This window comes from Trematomus bernacchii, unplaced genomic scaffold, assembly GCF_902827165.1.
Source record: "Trematomus bernacchii unplaced genomic scaffold, fTreBer1.1, whole genome shotgun sequence".
Lineage (NCBI taxonomy): Eukaryota > Metazoa > Chordata > Actinopteri > Perciformes > Nototheniidae > Trematomus > Trematomus bernacchii.
The window spans coordinates 5,303,007-5,328,637 of record NW_022987708.1 but is presented as its reverse complement, the minus strand read 5'-3'; the positions used below and the strand labels follow the sequence as shown (position 1 = coordinate 5,328,637).

At 39.7% G+C, this 25,631-nt stretch overlaps 1 protein-coding gene across 2 annotated transcripts in view; it reads right to left on the bottom strand.

Moving 5' to 3' along the window:
- Window positions 1-25,631, bottom strand: part of LOC117490973 — a 95,773-nt gene that overhangs the window by 4,113 nt on the left and 66,029 nt on the right. For both annotated transcript variants that reach the window (XM_034140773.1, XM_034140772.1), the window contains one exon: window positions 7,755-7,960. In XM_034140773.1, coding sequence (XP_033996664.1) covers window positions 7,755-7,960 — 206 coding nt within the window. The remainder of the gene's footprint in view (window positions 1-7,754; window positions 7,961-25,631) is intronic.

Sequence of the window (25,631 nt, the reverse complement as noted above, 5' to 3'; positions counted from 1 at the left end):
CTTTATTCTTTACTTTCTCCGTCTTTATATGTAGATTAGAAGATATTACTTATCTCCGTCATGTTGTTTCCATAGAAACAACAACTTCCTGTCAACAGCGTAAACTCGCCTTCAAAATAAAAGCATCTAAATAAAACAGGAAGTTAACCTAAATTACATTTAAGACATACAACTGCAACGAAAGTAACAAAAACAATGTAATATCCTTTTCAGTTTCACAGAACACAAATTGGGTTATTTACATAATCTGTTTACATGATTTTGTTGTGCAATAAATGCAATCTCTATGTCATCGTACTATAATACGATGGCTACACGACGGCATTGTGAGGGCTTCACGTAGTCGTGTTGCCTTCCTAAGACAATCGGGCAGCTTCTCGTTTCCTTCGTATTGTCTTCGTGAGGCGAAAAATGCCCGATGGCACCGATGATCAGACGAAGATGATACGATTTGACAAGATGCCCTCACGAGTGCCTTACGAAGGGCAAAATGGACACACGAATTCAACACGAAACTGAACCTTCGCAAGGTCCTTCGGCAATTTTTTGGCATGCCAAAGATTTTGCCACCGCTCACGAAGTTGCTGCTGGTGTCATACGATGGCTTAAGATGCCCTCACGAATGGCCCGATGTTGTTACGATCAGAGCCGAATTTGAACATTTCCTTTATCGTGTGTCCATCTGGTGTCAATTTCGGGACAGTGTGACAGGGGCTTAAAGGAATACCCTTTCCGTAAAAGTTGAAATGTTGAAGTGTTTTGTGAAATGCTGTAGTGTTTTGTGAAATGCTGTAGCGTTTTCTGAAATGCTGTAGTGTTTTGTGAAATCCTGTAGTGTTTTTTGAAATGTCGTTGTGTTTTATGAAATGCTGTAGTGTTTTGTGAAATGTTGTTTTGACTTGCACTTCAGGGCCACCGTAAAGTAGGGTGACCAGGTCCCAACACCCCCCCCCCCCGTTGAAAATGTACTAGCGGTGATTATTTGCGGTACCGAGGTGGTAAATGTCTTCCCAGTCTTTGTTGTATGTGCATCTTCTTCTTTTCTTAGCTGTAGTTTCAGTTTCCTCCATTTTCCATAACCAACGTTATTGACTTTCATTGTTGTTGTTTGGCGGGGCCGCGGCGGTGTGTGTGTGAGTGAGTTACTCTCATTGGTTAACACTTGACCAGCACCCGCCGTGTCTTACAGTTTGATTGACAGCAAACACAGCTCCGTGATGATAGCCTTCCCTGCTTTCTCAACAGCCATTGGATAAATCTGATTTTAGAAAAGCGTTTCATCAAAATGAAATATGCGGGACATCGTCTCAATTTGCGGGACGCACCAAAAGTCGTGAAAATGCTGTGCAGTCCCGCGCAAAGCGGGACATCTGGTCACCCTACCGTAAAGGTTAGCCAGCTATCTCTAATTCAGCTATGTTGCATCAATCTAGCATTTTTGCTTCTTAATGTTAGCTGTTTAAAGGGGACCTATCATGCAAAATGCACTTTTGTACGTCTTTTATACATGAATATGTGTCCCCGGTGTTCCAGGGAACTCACCAAGTGTCAGAAAACACAACCCTCTCTATTTTCCTCCATACCCAAATCTCTAAAAAAGGGGCTGCAACGGATCTGATCAAAACTGATCCAGATTTGAAAACTGTCTGACGTCAGGACGGTGGCGCTACGGCTATTGGGCCAACTCCACCAATCAGGAGGAGACAGCCACTGCCATTGCCGTTCGAAAGCGCTGGAGACGCTGTAGTACATATGCCAGGCCTGTAAGTGGCGCTGTAGTCTGCCACAAAAGCAGTGAAGAAGACTTGGTTACCATGGTTACCCTTCTGTTTATTCTCCGCTGTGGCTTTCTTTCTCCCTCCCCGAGGCAAGCGTTTGCTCCCGCTGCAATGCAATCCCTCCCCGTCGAGGCAAGCACTGTAATTCTCTCCGGTTAGTCCACCAGCAGATGACAAACACCCACCTCTCCGCCTCTTCCAAGGAACGAGGGGACCGTGCGGCAGAGTTTCAGTTTCAGTTTGTTTCGCCGGTCAAGATGTCCGTTAAAGTTTAAATCTTCCGGACAAAATTAGAAAAGTGCCGGTCAAAGGCCTTCTTTGTTATTTATTGAGCTTTAAAACAAATGAATAACGACTCTATATAATAAAACACGGAGATCTCTTTTTCTCCCCCTCTTCTGACAGCCCAGCAGCTGATCAGAGCACGTCTCCCCTCTCCTGCAGGGGGGCGTGGTCAGCAGAATCAGACCCGTAGACAGCAAACAGCACATAGAGCGAAATGAGGCATGGCTAAAATGCATGATCTGTTTGGTATTTTGAAAACAGAAACGTATAAATATACCTTATATAGGTATGGCCCTACAATATATCATTTCAATATAGCATGATAGGTGTCCTTTAAGTAATTTGCGAACATTAAGCTATTGCCAAATTTAAAGCCAGATTAGACTTTCACTACATTTGTGATAATACAAAAGCGATAAATGTATGTAAATTGCTATAATAAGTACCTACATTCTTTTAACTCAGTTTTTATTTCAGCTTCAAATTCATTTCACAGACATGGTCGGATTGTATTCAGCAGTTTTTCCATTTTCATTAAGCTGTATCTACAGAGCCAACATATAACAAGAACACATGAAAGAAAATAGTACAAACAGAGATCAACCAAAAAAGTTGTACAAAATCCAAAGAATAATAGAGATATGAAGAAAAAGAAAACATAAATAAAATAATAAAAGGAGGGGGGCATCCGGGTGTGTGTGCTAATGTGCAGGTCAGTGCCATCATTTAATATAGTTTGATTAGGAGGTTAAGGACCCTGGAGTGGTTCAGAAGATACCAGAGTAAACTCACTGGATCAGCACAGCTGGCGGGAATAATAAGTACCTTTAATAATACATTTTACATTCAGTCACATTTTGGGAACTGTTTGGTACAAAGTAAAAGACAGCAGACAAAACTCCCTCTCCCAGCAGATCGACTGGATGCATAACCTCAGTCCACACAGTAATTGGCTGCTGAGGCAAATCAATGCCTTAGATCAGAATTGAAGCATTCTACTTGTTTACAACATCTATCATTTGTTCTTATCAAGTGTGATCAGACCAATTTTCCCTCCCTTAATATAGGCTTGATGGGAAAAAGAAAAGCTCAATTCTCAGAGAATGGGAAAACACATTTATTGTGCTTCGCGGTAACTAAACTGTCAACAGATAAGAGAGTCCATAGTATCAACTCCCGGGTAATTCATCTTACAATTGTGCCGTTGTGTTTTCCTTGGGAGCAGCTTGGAAATATGGTTTGAGGCCTTGGCTCAAATGTCACAGCAAATGCTCCACCAAATGCTCCACTGAGGAAAATGTAAAGCAGATTGCAAATGTTTATACTCTAAGCACTGAGCTCTTCACTAGTGTGTAGTTACTACCTTTTTAACAAGTACATTTGTCCTTTTGTGAAGACTTATATCTGCAAAAGGATGGAGAGCTCCTGGTCCTCGGGCAGCTGACAGTAGCGTGAGGTGAGAGAGCAGCGGAGGCCACTTTGTATCATGTCAGTGCTAGCGGTTAGACGCCATCTCCACAGTGTCCCTTGTCACCAATCACATCCTTTTAAACCACCCAGGGAGCTCGACAACCCCCCCCCCCGACACACATACACACACACTCCCTTATCTGTCAATGCTGCTTAAATAATGTAATTAATGACTTAATTAACATTTCCATAATCTATTTTAATAAATCTAACACGGCATAATGAGAGTTTCTAACCTCCAGGCATGGCATATAAAAATTCACAGTGCAGAGCTGCGTGGTCAGGCAGCGTCTCAGCGCTCGCCCTGACATACAGGAAGGAGAGGGCGCAGACTGTGTGACAGCAAACTGAAAGGCAGTTCAAGCCTGACAAATGTCATGTGACTTTGTGAATGTGTCCAATAACAAAGCTGCAAACCGAGGGTGAAAAAATAACGATTATTTTAAAGGTTCAAACAGGAAGCCACATTGCAGTGGATAGAAATATGAAGGATTCACACAAAATAAGTTGTTGTTCATTTTTTTTAATTAAATCTATGAATGTAATCCTCAAGAACAAGATGGCACAGATGTAATTCTTTTCGGTACCACTTTACAATAAGACTACCCTTATAAAGGGTTTATGAATAGTTTGTAATTCATTTATTAATTAGGTTGTGAACACTTTATAAATCATTAATAAGCTTTTATAAGACATGAGATAAACAGGGCAACTGTGACCGGTTGCTTGCCAAATAGTGAGCCCACATTTATCTGTACTGCTAAGCCTTATATTGGCTACTTAGCTTACTTCATCTTCTTCATCAGCCAGCATCCTTGGTATCTGTTGTTCACTGAGTTGATTCTCGCTGAGTAGCCAATATAAGGCTTAGTCATCTTGCCAAATAGTGAGCCTGTGTTGATGTATGAAAACTATGTTAGAACTGGTTTATAAATGGTTCTTAATGATTAATAAAGTGTTTACAACCTAATTCATAACCTAATTATAAACCCTTTATGAATCCTTTATAAGGGTAGTCTTATTGTAAAGTGGTACCTTATTTTCTATCTATGACTATATCATCATGCAGTAATATTGACTAAGTAGGATAACAATTAAGAAGGACATTGGACTCAAGGCTAAAACTAATTTATAAAACAGCTGACAAAATTAACAACACTGTGAAGAACAAATAATGTACACTTCACTGGGTTTCCTTTTACATTCATTTTAGCTTGCAGCACTTTAACCCAGCACTGCCAAGTTTTTTTCTTTTTCTGCCTCTGTTGAAATATGAAATATCTCTGAAATAGCCATGAAGCCCATTAGTTACTACGCACAATGTCAATTGTTAATTATGGGCCACAATTTAATAGTTTCATTTGAAAAAAAGGCTCAGTAATTTTAGTAAATAGCTGGGCACTGTCGTTTTTTGCACACGTTACTTAAACTAGGAAAAAGTGTGTTATTTGGGGACTATTTTCAGCTTTGGTTCTTTTGTGAGTTTCTTATGGAGCAGGATGATGACTGAATCGCAAAAACAAACTGCAGTGCTAGGTCATGGTGATGGAGGAACAACTTTTTAGAAGTAGGATCAATTTATTTAGCTTTTGTTATTCTTATGGAACTTATTCACACCAAGAACAATCTAGAATATTGGTTTTAACAAACAAAAGAGAAATAATTACAACTATTAGCCAAATGACCATAACCTTTTATTATGGTAAAAAAATAAATTCTAAACGGTCATATTTCCTCAGAACTGACAATGTAATTGCTTAAAACCTGCATCTGAAGTGATGTAGCCATGGCAACTGACAACAGGTAAGAAACAGAGGCTCATTTACTTTACTTACTGGATGGCAGCAAAAGGCTTTAGCCCTCTTTCCAATACATTGCCATTATAGCATGTGACCATTTAATCAAGAGTGATTATTAATGAACACGTGAGTACAGAATATGGATTCAACACAATAAAAGGTTTTTCTGACGTGTTTATCTTCGTCTCATTCTTTCTCTTAGAAACCAGGCCGTGTGGTGGGTGAGAGATGAGGGGGTCGGGCCTCACAGGGACCTCCACCCTCGGGGGGAACAGTGACTGAGATGCAGGCTGACAGCGGGCAGCAGGAGGCTGGCACATCCCAGGCAGCACAAGCACCATGGGGCACGGGTCTGTGAGGCCCACCCATCCTAACAAGGGCACCCACCACCCTCCCAATCACACCAGTGATAACGTGCATGAGTGAACAGAAACCTGTTCCTGCAGTGGGACACCTCCAGTGTGAGGAGCAGACTGAGACATGGACAGGAGACAAGCTGGAACTGAACCTGACCTGCTTTTAGGTCATTATTCTAACACAGGTTTAATTGATATGTAATCCTTAATTGAACTAAACAAGTTACTTTGAAGATATACAATATTAATAAAAAGTAAATCAGCTCTTTATTATGAGGTATTCTTTTTTATTAAGATACCCAGGTGTATTACAAGTAGTGACACATTAATAATAATAAACACATACTGTACATGTTCTATATATTATTTTGCCCATTGTATTATTATTATTTTTCATTTTATTATTTTAGTATTAATATTATTAATGAATTGGACATTTGAAAATCATCTTTAAAAAAAAAACTATTTTTTTCATTAAATTCAAAGCTGGTGAACATGTATGTAAAAAAGGGTTTGCAGCACAGGGTTTTGCAAAATGACTTAACAGTACTACATAGAACCTATCTTTGCAAATGTCCTACATGGATGAATTTAGTGGTTAAATGTCAAACATAGAGACAACAAAGCAAACAAAACAAATTAGAGCGAGTCAGCAAACCCAACAGGAAGTCAGCCAATTTAATTTAATGGTGTTTTTTTGACAATTTCACGTTAATTATGTAGGATTTTGAATGACAAACTTTGACTTGTATGAGAGTACTTTGACACAGTGGTATTGTTACGTTTGCTACATATCAACATACTTGTTCCACCATTATATATAATGATATTACATACAGTTTGGATTATGGGTTTACTGCAAACGTTTTAGATTTGTTCAGGCTTTGAAGCTTCAAAAAAGCCTGAACAACAAGTTATTTTTGAATGATTCATGCTCATTAACAAAGTGTTAGTATTTTAACGGTATAACTGTTAGCATGACAACGTATTTGAACCTCTTTAAACTCAAACAATGAGCACTTACCTGCAGCCCAGATCTGCCAAGAATGTATCTCGTCTGAAGCCGCTGAATGTGTTGTAAACAAACCAATTTCCTGTCATAAAATTACAGCTCATTACTAGCGTGGATAAGGGCTGCAACAACATAATGATGCAGAAGCACATTAGCAGTGCAACCATATTTATTAATTACCAGTTCACTAGCCGCATTCCTTGCAAAGGCGCTTAATAGGGGAAAAAAGTTACGAGCCTTGTTGAGTTAATTACAAACAGCCTCTCTATTTTAGTTAAGACGAATACTAGAGGAACACAAAGTTTTAATTTTGCTACTGGCACAAAACGCTGTTTAGGGTGAATGGAAGGTTACATCACTTTGACTACTCCCATTATATTTCACAATGAATGTTATTAAGCGGGGCTTGTCTAAATCCCAGCATCAGTTGATGAGGGACAGTCAATATGTCACAATATTTTACCATTAGGACTATTATTTCTCTATTTTCACGTAATCCTGTATTCTTCAGCCTGATTTGGGTACTGCTTTTAAGCAATTATAGATTATATAACCTGCATTTGTAATCTGATTACAGTATCCGCCATATGTTGCTTTCTAATCACAGAGTAGATATTGTTTATGCCAGGAATCTAATGCATTATTTACAAGCTAGATGTTGATAAAAACAGACTGTTCATTTACTAATGGTTTACAATACCGCAGGCATCATTCCAATTAGCAATATCGAAATGGGAAAGAAGCACAAGAGAAAAAACAAGAGAGGTGGGGGGGTGTTGGGGGTCGGAGAACAGCAAGTTTTCAGAGATGATTATTTGGATGAAACCGACACTCACCGCTACTTGTTTTGAAGATTACATAAAGATGAAATGTTGCTCAAAGATTTATTTTGCTGAAGAGCACACAGCTAGGACAAAAAAAAAACAGAGATGGGAGACGTCGTCATGATTTTAATAGATGATGTTCTGACTGTGTTTGCCATGTGAGAAGAAGTTCAGACCAAGGGCACTTTAAGTACAGATTTGAGAGTTAATACTAAAAGGAAAGTACTCACTTGAGGATCAGGATCTCTGTCAGCAGACCAAAGGAGGCTGCTGCCACTTTAAAGGTGATGGAAGGAGGAGGGTTGGTGAAGGCGGTCATCAGGCAGTAAACAGCGTAAGGAACCAGAAACAGCAACACGAGAGCACTGAGCAGCACCAGCCACGTCTGCCCCTGGGAGCTCACAGAGCGCCATGGAGACCTCCTCTGGACCTGGTACTGGACAACAGAGAGCAGGAAGTACTGTAAGTGTCAGGAATTCACACTGTTGTTTCACTAGAAAAATAAACACATTCATCAAAAGGTTGCAGTTTTAGATTTCAATGCCCCATTAAAAATGCTAACGAAAAGGAAAAATAACGTGTTGTGTGTCCGCAACATGTTTTAGATCCGCTCTAAATGTTATTGGTTCTTATCTGACCTTTGCATCATTTCAATACTTTGGTTTCTGACCAAATACCATGGCATTCCCATCGTCCCAAACTTTATTGCTAAACATGCTACACTCAGGTGCTAACCATATAAGGCATCGACTGCCAAGCATTTGTAGCATTGCCATTTTTAGCATGTTAGCATCCTTACATTAGCATTTATTTAAATCACAGCTATGTCCTAGCACAGTGTCATAAGGTGCTTGCATGGCCTATTAATCACACTGAATAACCATTTTGTTTGACTTCATCAACCCATCAGCTGTTGGTTTGATGACTATTTAGTCTCAGGGTGTAACAACTAATATTATTCGGGTTCCAGTGTAGCAAGCAACCCCAAGACTTCCTCTTCAGAGTGCTGGTATTAACAGTCCAATCTCAAGTCATATACACATCTCTGTGCCAGAAGATAGCCAATGGTTTCCCAGCCTGCATTTGGTCAATGTGTTTCCTGTGTTTTGCTCTCAACACAAACAGTTTACCAGCATGCAACCAAAGTCGGCTCAAACGACATTGGTGAATCCTACTAGGCGACACATGAAACCAGGAGGCTTCCAATAGCAAAATCCTCCATACCATTGTCTACATATGTTGCATTCATATGCAGATATCTGTTCATAGAAATGATTACATTAAAATTATCTGGTTATTTAAATGTAAAGCCATGCACAGATCTGGAACCAGGTTATGTTGACTATTTAAAAAAAAAACTTTAGCGAAATAATGGGTCCTAATTATGTCTAACCTTGATGGATTACACAAGTGCACACTTTGCTTAGAGTTGTGTTCTTAACAAGTGAAGAATGGATCACTTGGATCGCATCCAGATCTAGTCATTAAATAATTTGTCCAAGGCCAGGGTTTTGCACCCTTAAACACTACCATTACAAGACACATGGTGACACAAACTAATTTAGTAGCCATTAGCTTTTAAATTGTGTAGTGGGTTTCCAGCTAAAAACAATCAATATATACCGAGCTATAGCCATAATGAGCAAATAGTAGACATTTCCCCCTTATATAAGTCCTATTAACTGTAGAGTTTACCAATGATGGAGGGTAAACAATCAACTTAATAATACAACATTACACATGATCTGTATATGTAGTGGTTTATTACCACTGGCTTGGCACTTTAAAACTGTATAAAGCACTTTCACACAAATAAAACAAACAAGAAAACTAAATAAAAAGAATCAGACACACACACACATAAAACACACTGAAGCATGCATGCAGTCATCAAGCCAGTGTGCAAACATTGCTTTAAGTCCTGGCCAAATATTGCCTTGCTCTGGAGACAAACCAAGCAAAGCACTTGAACAGTGTTTGATTAGTGTCTGGAATTCATCTGCAAATGCACACTTGCCTTGTCCTCTTTCATGGCGGCTATTCATTAATTAGATTCTTTGTGCAACTGAGCTATCCTCAATGTTTAAGGTTACATCAGGCCCAGTAAGTGGCTGCCTGATAACAGAATGCATCCATCTTCATTACTCAGCCCTCTGTCTAGGCTTGCTCCTCCACAAGTGAGCTATGTCAGTAGGTTCTTAGGAACTGATACATTACATTGCATTCAGATCCTGAACTTTTGCCTCCTTTGATTTTAGTCACTCTGATTAAATTACCGGGGTTGTGGTTTTCTCTCATATCGGATTCTTTCTGGTGATTTTTCCTTCTCAAGGTGGAACAGTGCTGCAGCCAAATGAAAACCAAACCCCGTTTTTGTGTTTGTGGAATATAAACTGTCCTTAACAATGGAAAGTAAGGATTTTCAGATAAATATTACAGTCAAGGAATTTGTAAACCCTGTGTTAATTTCACATTCCATCTTGTTCCTCTCCTGGATCAATTGGGTTTGAGCCATTGCCAAGTGAGTGAGGGTAGTGATCTTTCAAAGCAATCTGCTTTAAAACAAACCAGTTTAAGCAGTCAGGCTGATTTTAAACAAGACAAGCCAAAACGGTGGATCAGGTTCACATTAAGATCATTGAATGAGAAAACATTTTAAAATTCATTTGGAACATTGCAATTATTATTTAAATAAATTATACCAATATTAAATTAGATTTATATCAAATTAATTATGTAATTAATCATCATCAAAAGCTAATTAGGAATGTATACATCTTCCTGCATTTGGTTTCATAATGCACAACAGTTCCTTCAGTGCACAGGCTATTAGAGAGGAAGAGGGAAAAATAGGATTCCATCCTTTTAGCCAAAGAAAGCCGAGACATTCAGATAAATGTCTTCACAAACCAAAACACATGGTTTCAATCTTAGAGAAATGATGAATAGACTCAACTCCCAGTCCAACAACAGAGCAAATGTGAAGGCTTTCTTTTGTTATTTAGATATGGAACCTGATTACACAAGCAATTAAGGGTGGAACTAAATGTGGTGGTCAGTTCACATTTTGGTGACAATACGTAAAAGGCATATTGAAAGGAAGCTGTTAGCGTCAAATCCATCAGTAGGATCTCAGCATTTACTCATATCAAGGCCAAGCCAATATGAAATATAAAAGCATCTCAGAATGTTCATTGTATTCCCTCTGCCACATTAGGAGCTGAGGTAACCATAAGGACGCAGACCCGCATCTGTCTTGTCTCCACGTGACTCTGCATGGAATGTAAGTAGGGGTTTAGTGTTTTGGAGGCCATTAGTTAAGAGGAAGGGGAGACACAATAGTCCATCTATTCTTTGAAGGAAACCATGATTAAAGACTCACTACATGAGGATATGTATCACAGGCCCTGCAGCCTCACCTGCTCCTTCTTTGTGAAGAACACCAAATTACATTTCCTCTGCACTTATCTTCAATTCAAATCCAAACACTAGACTGAGAAGCTAAAACTTAAAAAGTGAGCACGCAATGCATTAACCGCTGGTTAAAAATCACGCTGTGTTAATTACATGCTGATGTTTTATGACTATGACCTTTAAACACTAAACCAATCAATCAATACAGGAGGGAAGAATCCTATTGGGAATATTTAGATCCACAGATTGTGAAAGTAGGGCACTATTTATCCAAACACAATCATTATTAATAGCCGGACAGTCAACCCAAATACATTTTCTGCATATTTTCCACATTACCCCCGCTCCCTTCAGAACACATTGTCCAGCATGGGGATAATTAATTAACCAAGGTGTACCAGAAATATCACACTGGTACAGAAAAGGTAGCAAAGGCACACATACAATATGATCTTTATACTGTAAAGTCATGGTCACACCTGTTTGACCTGCCATTTTATTTATGATATGTTATTAATCAGGAATAACATACACATTGTAGTCTTCTCAGATGTAATGCTTGAGGTGGAACAAACTGCTGCAGAATGATATGTCATACCATAGTCATATATACAAATTAATCACTTTAACTTTCATACTGCTTTGTTACTGATGCTATGCCACACTTTGTAATCCTGAACTGCAGTTCTTTGCGTTATCGGCGTCAATAGTCATTTTTGAAAGTTGTTTTTGAAAACATTGTTAAAAAAAAGGAAGACAAAAGCAGGCATCTCATTTTTAACAAGTAGCCTTCACTCTTCCATCCTAACCTACATCTATAGCTAGCTAGATAGCTAATGCTAACTCTTTATGAGCAACAGTTTCACAATGCTCATGGCTACTCTTGGTAGTCATTGGCTAACGCTCTATTCTGTTGTTTAGGTACGATGATGTGTTTGACCATTCAATACATTTTTGAATCCATCATTCATGATTCTGCCTTTGTATTTTTTTGTTTTGGAAATACGATAAAATGACCATCAAGCTTAGCTGGCCAGTTACTGTTGCTTAGCTACGATTATAGACATCTATTGTTCATGGAGGACTTGGTTTATTCCACCTTCAGATTTCCAAACAATATCACATCTGTGCATGTTTCATGCTTGAGGATATAATCGACCATATAATGTGTCCTGTGTGGTTTAGGACTTTGGGACGATTACTATATATGCCTTCGGCTACGTGCAGCATCATTAGCAATACAATATTTACCAAGGAACTGCACCATGTATACCTGCTCCATTAGAGATCTGCATTTGTTTTTCCTAAACTCAGTACTTAGTAACCTTCAGCAGGCAGTTATCAGCGTATCGACAAACTTTAGTTAGATCTGCTAATTTCGGTTGCAACACAAATTAAGTGTGTAATGTAGAAATGCCAAGCCGCTCCAGAGACAGTCTCCCGTGTGCTGCTGCTTGTTTGCGAACAACAGGGATGAAGTTCTACTTAGCAAAACCAGACTAGAAAGTCCATTAACTTATTGAGATTAAAAACCTGATGCCTTCCCTCCCCCCGACCCTCCGTGGCCCCTCCCCCCGGCCGGCATCACACCTCCAAAGGAGAAAGGTGATTGATGAGAGCCATCAGGCGGCCTGGAATCTCTGCTCTCATTAGACTCCTTATGCATCTCAGCTGTTTCAGCACACACTGTTACCCCTTTCACACCAACGGTGTTTCAGGGCCGGTTCGGTGCTGGTGCTTGAAAAGCACCGGGTTTTCCTGTTCACACCGCAGCGGAGCAGCGTCATAGCTCCGGAATCCGGTTCGTTTCGAGCACCAAAAAGTTGTCCGTCTAGAAGCAAGAACCGCATACGTCACGCTTACGTCGGAGGGGGGCGAGATTAACCTGAGCTAACATTTAAGGCGAGTACGGCAAAATACAAGTTGTAACAAGCAGTAGTGCTGAGCAAAGTGACTAGAACGCAACCACACACTTGTTAAAAAAAACACACTTTATAAAGTCAGGCAACACTAACCAGGCTTCGTGTGATTCTGTTTACTTTGACCATCCGTTCGCTGTTATTGATCATTGTGGAGAGCAGGCAGACGTTTTGTTTGTTATTATAGCAGCTATCGGATGGAATCAATACATGGGCTGCACAGGTTGTCATGTCCGACTATCACAAGTAGAATCATAATGAAAAATACGTCGGTAAAAAGTGCCTGTAGAAAACTGCTTAGCAAGTAGTCAGTTTAGCTTCGGTTGCTATGCTAACATCACCCATGTTATACCAGAGAAACTTTCATAACAGCGTTGTGATGCCAAACAGCGTCAATTCAGACTGACACCAAACAGCGTCAATTCAGACTGACACACATTCACTTAAGGGGAACTGGGGATATGTATCAGCTGCTTGTGTGACAGTCAGACAGTGAATACTTTAGAGCCGTGTGAGCTAACCCGGAGCTAACGGGAGAATACACTCCCGTTGAAGAGCAGCCGGCCAGCACTGCAGCGGTCGGTAAATGCCGCTGAAACACATTAATAAACAATGAACCACGGCACTCTGGAGAAAAGTACAAGGTTGGAGAAGTCGTTATTTAATTTAATCTGGCTTCGTATGATTAAAAGCAACGCAGTCCCCGGCCCGTTGTTGTGAGGTGAGCTCCGGCGTTGGGGAGAAACTCAGCGACGTAAACTGTGACGTCATGACGCAGCAGCGGCAGCACCAGTCGGGCTCTGAGCGGTGTGAAAAGAGCCGGCGCTAAACCGAAGAACCGGTTCTGAACCAGAAAAGCTCTAGCACGGAGCTTGAACCGGAGTTGCGTTGGTGTGAAAGGGGCATTAGAGAGCAAGGCAGGGGGAGTGAGTCCATCCTCTGACTTTTTAGAAGGTAAATCACACTAAAATATGTACCTTGTACATTAATCTCTGGGAAATTAATTTGCCATTATACTTTCTCCTTTTAAAAAAAGAGACTTATTTTTCAAAGGGTGGTTTCCACTCCCTGCTCTTCATGCTCAGTGGGCTTTCTCTCTTTCGACTCTTCGTGGGACTGCTTGAAGTTAATGTTCCTGGGGGAGTGTGTTTGGACAGTCAGGGTGGATCCTATCATCGACCACTGAGCTCTCCTGAGGAGGGTTAGCTGTAGTGGTGGAAGGCAAAGGAAGGAATTTCCATATGCATATCCCTACAGCAGACATGTTCAATCCCATTAATGCAAGTGCAGCACATTATTATGTACTAATTGCCAATGCATAGCAGCATTCATTTAATGTGCTGCTGATTGTAACGCTCGAAACCAAGTGGGGTCTATTCAGTTCACATAAATAAGCTCATTGTACTGAAGACAATAAGCAAGATAAATAATCAGAATCAATGCCTCTATAGAAGCAATTTAGTTTTCCTGTTCACTTTTAATTAACAAGTTTTTTGAGACAACTGCAAAGTTTTTGTGGTAGAACTTTGGTGATTAAGACTAACAAAACAATGCAGTGAATGAGAAATAACCCCTCCACCAAATCTAGATTCATCAGTCATAGTCATTTATCATGAGTGTTAGATTAGCTGTAAATTATTCTTCATCCTGGCTATTTTAGTAGCTGTGGCTGACGTTTTAGCCCTTGTAAATAAGTATGTAAGTACGCGAGAATGTGAGTAAGTCAGTAAGTGGGTAAGTATTAGAGTACGCTAGTACTGTATGTAAGTAAGTAAATAAGTAAGTATGTAAGTATGCAAGTATGAAAGTACGAAAGTCATTAAGTAAGTATGCAAGTAAGTGAGAAAGTGAGTAATTATGTAAGTATACACAAGTAAGTAAGTAAGTATGTATTTAAGTACTTCTCATTGTTTGTAGGTGCTGCAGTCATGATATGATCATGATCATGATGAACAAAAATAATATATAATAATTAATTTTCTTTTACTACAGTATAGACACAGTTACGCTTTAATGAAGTAGGTGCAGTCTTCTCGTCTTCATCATTAAGGAAAAAAAGTCATAGTTTAATGAAATTGACTCTCAGCAAGTCCTTGGATGTGTCCAAATGTTGCAGTGGTGTGCAACAGTTGAGTGTCTAATTGTAGCCTTTTCCAAACTCAAACACTAAAGTAAAAGTATAGGGAGTGGATGAAACAGTGTGTTTATGAGCTCTCATGTAGGGTGCTAACGTTAGCATGTCCGGCTAACAGGTTTCCAACCCACAGTAGTAACCCAAACCAGTGTCACTTCCAAGGCCAAGAGTTAGCATATCATTAGCACATCTTATACTCCTTTACAGGGTGCTCGCCTAGAATAGACGGTGTCTTCACACACCTCAGAGCTAACATTAGCTGTGACAGTTGTCATTTCAGCCTGTAAAATTGAAAGCTGCTGAGTAGGAATGAGCAGCCCGCTTTTGTCAACCTCTGTCTCTTTCAAATATGAATAGGAATTCCGAGTGGTACATCTGGCCCTGTTATCTATCTGTTATCCTTGTAAACTGCATTTGTGCAGTGCGAGAATGGAAAGCTTGACAAGCGCTTCGACTGGAACTTGGCTGAAACCTTATTGGCTGAGTGCGTCTCTGTTGGTGAGTGTAAGACAGTGTGAGAGGACGAGTGGGAAAGACACAGGACGCATTGTGTGAGCAGTCTGTGTGTCAGGGGGAGAGAAAGGGAGTCGGTCTGTGAAGGGTGGGGTTTTGGTCATCTGCCATCGGATAAGATACCCTGACAAGGCAATCAGAGAGAAACAAATTCCGCAGCCACGCGGGTTCAACTCTCTCCTTCTTCACCCTGATGAGCTTTTGAAAAATGGAGTGCGGTTGAAATTGGTTTTGTATGAGAGGCTTCAGATCTGTCTCTTGTCAGGATTATTGCCACCTGTCTTCATTGGTTGCAAAGGTCTGTTAATGAATCGGTCTCTCCTTCTGAGTGGCCAGAGTGGACTGTGTCTGAGGAACTATTCCAGACAAACTGTCTAATTTGGGGTGAGCCTGCTGTGATGTTAAGCAAAATCCCGAATCAGTATCATTAAAACACTACATCATGTCCTTCCTTTCTAATTTTATGAGTGGAGCAATTTAATTGGATATTTAATCTAATTTGGTTAATGAAAGTCCTGGGAAATTTGGTTTGAGGGACAGTGATATCTCTTGTGATCAATGAAGCTGCAAATAGAGCTCTTCAGAAGTTCTCTCCTGACTGATTAATGAAGAATATTAAAACATGCATTTGCTTATATACTGTATAAATATATGCAATGCTTCCTAATCTATAGGAAGAGATCCCAGGTACCACATGTCAGCTTACATCAGTAACTATGAGAGCAGCAGCATGCGATCCAGCATTGATTAATTGGACATGGGTAGATTAATATGCCACTGGATACCGATGCCAAGCTCATCAGGGTAAAAGTGTTATTACACAACCATCAGCTGTAATGCTGTCAATGAGCAGGAAAGTAAAGAGGATTTTTATTTTTAAACGTGGTTATTGCATTGACCGGAGGCACACTGAAAAAACTGAAACGTTGACTATAATTAAATGTATTATGTCAACAGATTTCACATAAATGTATTAGGTTAGTAGAAAGCAATAATATTAAGTTGAACCGAATATGTTTGTATCTAAACGTAATATAATTGCCTTCAACCAACCCAATACAGTTATGTAAAATCTGTTGACGTAGTACATTTAATTAAAGTCAAAGTTTCAGTTTTGTCAGTGCAGGGTAAAAAGCAGCTCAATGGACTTCTTTCTTTTGTTGCAGGAGGCCCACTCCCACAGGAGCCAGTCATTGGCATGGGCCCTGCAGAGTGTCAGATTGATCAAGTGTTAGCTGGATTGTCTGCTGCTGAGTGTCTGCACCTGTGCATTCCTCCAAGTGTTGAGATCCCGTAAGTGAAGTTTGAACTTGGCCTGCTGTTTGCGGCTCAGGCGGACCCAGACCTGCCTGGCTGAGGGAAGTGTGTGTTGTACACACACTCCTGTCACTCTCCGCCGTTCCCCTGGAATGTAAACCAGCAGTGTCACAGCAGTTAAGGCCTCGGCTGCACGTTCTGTTGCAGTGCAGGTGCAGCGCAGGCTGCAGCACTGAAGTGCGTCCAAGTTACAGCGTGCAAATGATTGAAAAGAACAACAGTGACTTGGACCTAAGTGCCTGCTCAGGAAAAGTCTTCTCACAAGTCTGAACAATAAATATAATCAGATAATGATCATTTCATTTTTTCCCTCTGAATGCTTGCCACATTCCTTAATCAACAGCACTTTTACATATGTTTGATTAAAGTAAAAATGAGCTGTTTCCAAGGACATCTTTTCATGTGAAGAATACTTTTTCATTTAGCAGATGCTTATATGCAGAACAGTGTTGTTACCGCCCACAGGTATAATCAACCAGAAAATGAATAATCATTCTCCAGGACTACAATAAATCATTACGCTTTGGACAATTAATAATGGAGGCGAAGCTTGGGATGTCTGATTACAATAGTTACGATGCATATCATCAAGGTTTAAATCTAACATTTCACAATGGAATTTCAGACCCCAGTGCACATTTCTGATGTTTAAATCCGGCATTAGGGCGGGTCACGGGGGTTGAGAGATGGTTATATCTCCATTCTGAACTCTCACTAAACTGCTATTAAAAAACTTACAGTGCAGTACTTTTAGTAGCTATAGCCTACATTTAAATTTGATGCAAGAACCTGTGATTAAAGGAAAAATGTAGAAATAAAGTACTTAATGGACCATCTAAGACGTTATAAGTATAAGCACAAAGGGTTTCCACATTTAACTAGTTAAAAACCATAACCTAGATTCAACATGCTTTTTGGGGTTTTCCCTCTCTTGTAGTGTGTTCTATAGGTTTTTGTGCATGTAAGTGGTCTGCAAAGAGTAAAATCCCTTTGTCCCCCCCCCCCACTGCCTGAAACGCCTCCATTGGACTCCGTTGTTTACTTCCAGAACATAGTGACATCACTATGTAACACTCGAGCCTCTATTAAGTATCGCTCCAACACATTGTACGTGATAGGAATAAGGGGCGGGACATCTGTGTCACGATATTGGTGTTATGTCACGGTTTTAGTTTTGTCTGTCTGGTAATGGGTTTTGTTTTGCTGTCCTGTTCTCCCTGTCTCTTGTTTTCCTTCCTGTGTTTTTCCTCCTGTGTCTGATTGTCTAATTCACCTGTTGCCCTTGTGTTTCTGCCTCCCCTGCCCAGCTGTGTCTCGTCCTGTGATTACCCCTCTCTGTATTTAGTCTTGTCTTCCCCTGTGTGCCTTGTCGGTTCATTGTTTTTCCTGTCTCCCTCCATGTTGGTCACGATCGTTTTTGGTATTGTATCTTCCTCGTGTTACCTATATGTTTCATGCCATGTTATTTACGTTCATCAGCTTTTTTATTAAAGCTCACTTTTGTTTTGAAACCCGCTTCCCTTTTAATCTGCATTTGGGTCCTACCTTTTGCCGAACCTTAACAATCTGTAAGAGGTGCACCAATCACAACCGCCGCCAGCTAACCAATCAGAGCAGACTGGGCTCTGGTTTCAGACAGAGGGTGAAAAGAGTTGCTGCAGCACAGGCAGTAGGAGAAAAATAAAGAGCTTTTTGAACATTAAAGCAGGGAGACATGTCCCAGCAGAGACCAAAAATGCTAACAGAGCAAGAGCTCCCGGGGGCGGGGGCTCACGCAAACATCTTGCAAGAAACAGCGTCTGAGGGCTTCTTAACATTTAACAAACTATGAATGTGTCATACCCACTTAACGGGAAGAAACTCAGCTACCTGACGATATGAACCATTTTTACCGAAACAAAACACAAGTGTAACGCCGAGCCTCTGAATTAGCACTAAGCAAAATAGTGCTAACGCGCTTAGCACATAATCAATCAATCAATGTTTATTTATACAGCCCAATATCACAAATGTTACATTTGTCTCAGTGGACTTCACAGTTTGTACAGAATATCAGTATGACAATATGACACCCTCTGTCCTTAGACCCTCACATCGTACAAGGAAAAACTTCTGGAGAAAACCCACTGTTTAACACTAGAACCGCCAGAGGTTTTTGTATACCTAAAACCGCCACCTGGGTCAAATTGACCCGCTATTAGAATGCATTGATTTTCAAGGTAAAATGTTCTTTTATTGAACAGTGAGTTTTGATCGCACAGGGATGAAACGTATACCAATAGAATCTGTGGCCTCTCAGCTTTTCATATGATATACAGGGCTCGACATTATAAATGCATAACGTACTTTGAACTTGCCCGCTCGGGCCACTAAAAATATTGCTTTAAAAAAAAAAATTGTCCTGTGGTATTGGTATTTTGACAAGCAATTTTGTTAAATTGTTTCGTTTATTAACGCTACAACATAGCGTTTCGTGAGGCGGTTGTCGTTGTTGGGTGAAAAGCAAACAGCTGTTTGCTGCGAAGCGCAGCGCGAGCAGTCTCCCGTGAGCGGAAGCGCGCTCCTTCACTACAGACTGTCGCGCCACCTAACCATTCGCCAAAATGTTTTTAAAACCACCGGTAACTGGCCAAGCGCCGGGCAAAAAACAATCTTCAAATAAAAGAAAGTCACCGGAGGAGTTAAAGGAGAGTGACAGGGAGTATGAGAAGAAGAGGGAGAGAAAGTTTCAGCCACACTGGCTTGATCGATGGAGTTGGCTTCAATATCTCTCTCTCTCTCTCTATCTATAACTATCTATCAATATATATCTATCTCTCTCTCAATCTATCTCTCAATCTATAAGGAACCGCAGTAGACAAAAGGCGTTGCTATAGCAACACGTCATGTTTATGTTTACGCGCAAAATCAATAGCGCGAAAAGGGGTGGGGTCAATATGACCCGCTGGCAGAAATAGGTATAAATGGCAATTTCTTTGGCGATTTCTTCAATCTGACTTCATATTGACAATTGTTAACAACAGAGGGTGCTACATAACACACTTTCAGGAAAAGTCACGGACTGGGAGACTTTAATATTTTATTGAAAAAAAGTTACATACAATAAAAAAACTGCTGTGGGTCAAATTGACCCAATGGCGATTCTAGTGTTAAAGGGGAAAATGGGAGAAACCTCCATTGGAACATATCTCACGGTAGAAAAATATATATACTTATACTTCATCGGATCTGCAAAAACAAGATATCATATGAAAGCTGGGATTCCACAGATTCCAATGGTATAAGTATCATCACTGAGCGACCAAGACTCGCGGCAGCGAAAGCCAGCAAAGACAACACACAACTTCACTTTACGTAGCCAAAATGGCAAATACGTCTTACCTTTGCTGTTTTCTGATCAAAAGTTGTGTTCTATGGCATTAAAACGCATATAAATGCTGCTGAAGGTTAATCCAATGTCCCTGTGTCACTTTGAAATGATTACTTATCCATCATAACATTTATGTCAATAAGAGTAGTTTTCATATAGCTTCTATGAGCTCTACGAGAGTGTATGAGAGCTTCCGGTTTTGGGCATGCTGGCTGCGCATCCTCTCATTCACCAATGGTAATGTTTAGATGGATTTAGGAACTTCCCCTCGATTCTATTGGCTCTAATGGTTCAAAACAGGTAACCAACAACGTTTTGGTTTAAAGTGTTTCTAAGAGTAAATTAATCATTTTTGCTCTTGTGTATTAAAGGATTTGTAGTCACATCCACAAACATGTTAGGTTATTTAAGCCATTGTCACAGCAAGTCACAACAATAGCTAATTAAAACAACATATATTTGTAAAAAAAAAAAGGGAAGTTCAATTGCCAAGGCAAAATGATTTCCACAATGTTTTCATAACCCAGGTGTGCCACGCTGTGAGGCCGACCAACACCGGCTACAATCAGTTCTGGCATGCAGCTTTTAAGAGTCACAGAAGAAACACAGCTGAGCGCTGGGGGTCCGATACCTGAGCGGGGCAGTGGGCTCACTGAGCGGACATAAACTTCCTGCACCTGACATGTGGTGGGAGAGGATTAGTTAAACACACTCAGCCTTGGCTGACTCACAGTTGGTGGAATCACAAAGTAATCTGGAGGCACATTCACTCAGAGGCAGCTTGATGATCCCGGCCCAGTGATTTATTCATCTTAGGCACGTTGCGAGGCTGTAAGAATTTGTCAAGTTAGAATCCTAATTAAAACTGTTAATCACAGATTCCTGTTTGTTCAGCACTCGAGTGAAATGAAAAATGTGATCAAATTATTCATTGCTCCTTTCACACAGGTAAGCCAGCATAGCCGCGAGCGTCAGTGTGCTCCAAAAGTTTTTTTATAAGCTTATGAAGACTTTAACCGTGGCTTTTTAATTTATTTGATATATATCACATTTTTAAGTTGACATCAACAGTTTAACCACCTGATCAGTTTGGATTTATTTATATATGTGGATCAGCAGAAGTTGAGACATTTAGAAAAATGGGCTCCAGGCAATGAAAAGCAGAGGACTGTAAGTTTATTTCAGAACCAGAACTCAAGCAATAAGCTGCTCATATTGAGAGCAAAGCCTGGAGCAACATTACACAGAGATAAACTGATGCTTTATTTTCATTTGATACTGTTCAAATGCATTTGGATTCTGTACTGTACACTGAAGAAACTGAAACGTTGACTTGTATTTTGTCAACATATTTCACATATCTGTATTAGGTTAGTTAAAAGCAATTATATTAAGTCGAACCTTATTTTTAAATTGAACTTAATATTATTGCTTTGAACTAACCTAATACAGTGATGTGAAATCTGTATAATGCATTTAATTAAAGGTTCAGTTTTTTCAGTGTAGGTGCCTGATAAGAAAATCAAGACATCCATGCATTTATGTTTGAAAGAATATTGGGGATTATTTCCATGCACTCTGGCTTTGACCACCAAAACAACAATTCTTGTAAAAAACAAACCAACATATTATACCTATTCCTTTACCGTAGTATTCAATACTCTCCGTCTGTATGCATACTCAGACATGTGTGGATATAATCAACACATGTTCAACACAAATCATAATACCATTACTTGTGGGCCTAAGTATTGCAAAGAAAATAAACTACTAACTGGAAATGTGAAAGGGAAAAAATCTAGACTTCACAAGTTACATTTCAAAAATAGATTTAACAATTCTCAGATCTACCAAGCTGCTGGTGAGCTAATGCCACAAAAATATAATTGTATTTTTTTTTAAGCTTGTAACTGGGGTAACATGTATGTGTATTTTAGAGTGTGTATGTGTGTATGTATTAACATAAATTATTATTATTACTAAACCAAACCCAAAGCCTCCCGGGAACAAACCCAAACAGATCACCCTCTCTGTTTATTGTCTTATTTTGGTCTTCCACTTTTATTCTTTATTGTTTCATTTATTTATTAGCATTATTCATATGTTTTATAAATCGATAACCATCTGTTGTTGCCTTTCAATTGTTCAGTAGGTCTGTATTGTCTCCATGTGTTTAGAGATCTGGAAAATAAAGGGGGAAAAAAAAGATATTGGATGAAATATCATGGTTTTTAACCAGCATCAGCTTTACCAAGGAAGTGGTTTGGAAACCCACTGGAAACTGTTCAGGGATCCACTTTGGGAAACTCCTTGTTAGGGGGGGTGTTACTGTAAACTGTAACTTTAAATGAATTGGTCTACCTCCTCCAGTGTGTCATCCTGCTTCTTTCACCAAAGCAACAAGGCAACTGAACAAGATGGGACTTGTTTGTATTGAAACCAAACACATGAAGTGAGGGCCACGAGGGGCCCGAGGCGTACCCTGAGTGCCTGAGATAAGACAGAAAGCATTACATCATGCCAGGGTACATCTGTGTGCTATCATTTGAATGTTAATCTGTGTAATTCTACAGCAGTTTCTGATCCCTCCCAACACTGGGTAACAGATATTCAGGTGAAATGAAAAACTATTAAAAAAAAAAGGTCCAGATGACATGTCCAGGGTAAATCTATCTACAGTGGATACAAGAGCATGGGTATGTGAAATTAAATATAGTGACATCATGCTTATTGATAATACTTTATCTTTGTTTTAAACTGCCTAATGGTCAGGACAATGACCAGGGTTGAAGATTAAAAGCATGTTTTCCCCACATGATACATGTGGTTTGAGAATAACCTGATGAGCATATAAGGATTGTGAAGGTCTTCGAATGTGCAAATCTGCTATATATATCTCTGTTATATATCTGTTTGCTACACGGATGTCTAGCATGTGTAATGTTTGCCATGTTCACAATTTTTGTTTAGTATGTTAGCATGCTAACATTTACTTTTTTGCTCATAACTAAAAGTCCAGTTTAGGCTAAGGGGAATGTTTTTAGGAGTGGTGTCCATTGAATAAAAAATGTAAATGCGCTATCACAATAATAATCTGTGATTCATCATTTTAATTCAATTCATTTATCATGATTATTTAATTGTATTAACTGTATAATAGCTACTACTATTTAATTGTATTTTGGGGGGTGATAAAACAAATACATTTGGTGTTGTAATACAATAATCTCTTACGAACAGGTGAGAGAAATCAGAGGGGTTTTCAATTTATTATAACATGATTTCTGAATTAATAGCATTAAGTCAGACACATTCTAGACACTTAACTAACAGCACTGACAAAGCTGCTAAGGTCGCTACAGATGCTGTTTCCCAGCAGGTCGCTATCGGTAGCTACCGCTAGCTATCGCTACACACGCTAGTGTTTGCTAGCGCTGACAATCCAATCAAAGGACATGAAAATGCCGACGTCATCGTACGCCTGCTAGATGGCCCTGGTGTAGCAAACTCAAAATCTGATTGGTCAATGCAACCGTTTCATTGCCATTTGTTTTAAGCTACAAGCGCCCGCATTGTTGATTCTGCAGGCCTCAAGGCGTATTTCTTTGACCTAGCAACACATTCTGACTTAAATGTGATTGGATAAAAGCTCTAACATTAACAACCATTACTGGACGCAGCGCAACCGGGCGCAACACAGAAAAAAGCTTTAAAATTAAGAGAATAGACTATTGGAAATAATTGAATACATTAACTATGTTAAAAGGTTCGTGAACAAAAAACTATGTTAAAAGGTTCGTGATTCTGATAGTGTTTAGGCCAGCAGAAAAGGCCTTGACGGTCCACCACTGATTTTTTATAACGCGTTGAGGTTTGAAGATTAAACATAACGTTGACCCTAGTTTGTAGTCATAAAGCAAAGTAATTGACATACATTTTGCTATGATTGAAGCAGTAGATGAAAAGTTAATGGATTACCAAAGTTATTACACTTGTTTTAAAAAGTGTCATCAGTATCAGTATTTCATCATTATAACATATGACCGCTTTACTTATTCCTAATAGTTTTAAAGACAAAAAGATTCAATGGTATAGATACAACACTGCATTAATTAAAGCCCCGTTGGAGAAATCACCAACAACTGTCACCTCCTTGTAACATCACACAATATATTGCCCCTGCAATGTCCTTCAATACTAAATAACATGGCATTGGTGTAGAGTGGGGAAAAATAATGTGCCTTTTAAAAATGTACACCATGTTATTGCTTTATATATTTCATTCCTCTCAGGGTCCACTTATCAGATGAGTGGATAACGTGCATTCAGTCATTCAGTACATTAACAGCAAACAGCAATACGAAAACAGATCAGTGATTAGCACAAATGATCAGGTAAATGACTACAATATTGCTTCCTTAGCTTTATTTATTGCACGTTGCTGTAATAATGTGATGTTACTGATGCATTTCAGCTTAATGAGCTGAGACAATGGTGAATTAGCAGCTAGTAAATTGATACATTGCTGTTCTTTTCACAGATTTCCCTATGGGAGGCTGCTGCAGATGGGCCCTCACAGAGAGTCTATAACACTTACTGCTGCCCCTTAGGCCTGTGTTTCACTTCATGCTAAACAAACGGAGGCACTTTCTAATGGTGACCTACATGTATTGAAATATAGTATTGCTTTGTAATTTGCGCAGTGGTTCCCAATTTTCAGCACCTCAAATCTTAAAATAAAGCAAAAATAAATATAATCACTTGTTCCCCTAAATGAATGGAGTAAGTGGGTCAACCAACAAGTGACTTTTGGAACACTTTTTTCACGGTCGATTTGTACTGTAGTTGTTTCCCGAGAAATAATTAAGGTATTAAGTACAAATCTTAGGTGAAATCAATGTTTCAATTTAGTTTACTGTGTAGAGCAGTTAGCATAGGATCCCTCCACTAAAAGCAATGGGATTTCTGTAATGGGTAACGGTATATTGCAGACAATAAATAAGCTCTGTGGCTAACACATATATCTCCACATATTAACACTACTTTGTGATTTCGTAAAGCGTAAATGCAATCGACAGCAGTAAAAACCGAATAAAACGTACTGCTTAAACAAACTACATCACAGTCACATGGTTGCGTATCACCACCGCTAAGCGAAAGGCTCACTTTTGTCGGCATGACGACGTTAAGTAGTTTATTTAGGTGCTGTTTACACGGGAACGAAACGGGTTGTATCCGCTACTTTTCTCTTTCGTATAGCCCGTTCGTTCACACGAGGCCATAACGGAACCGCGGAAACGGACCCCTAAAACGATAACGGGTCCCAAGGTGGATAGATCTGCGGACGGAACGCACTGGGGGGGCAAACGGCTCCGTGTGTACGTCCTATACGATCATTTTCCTGATAACGATGAAGCCATAGCCCCGCCTCTCCCCACCT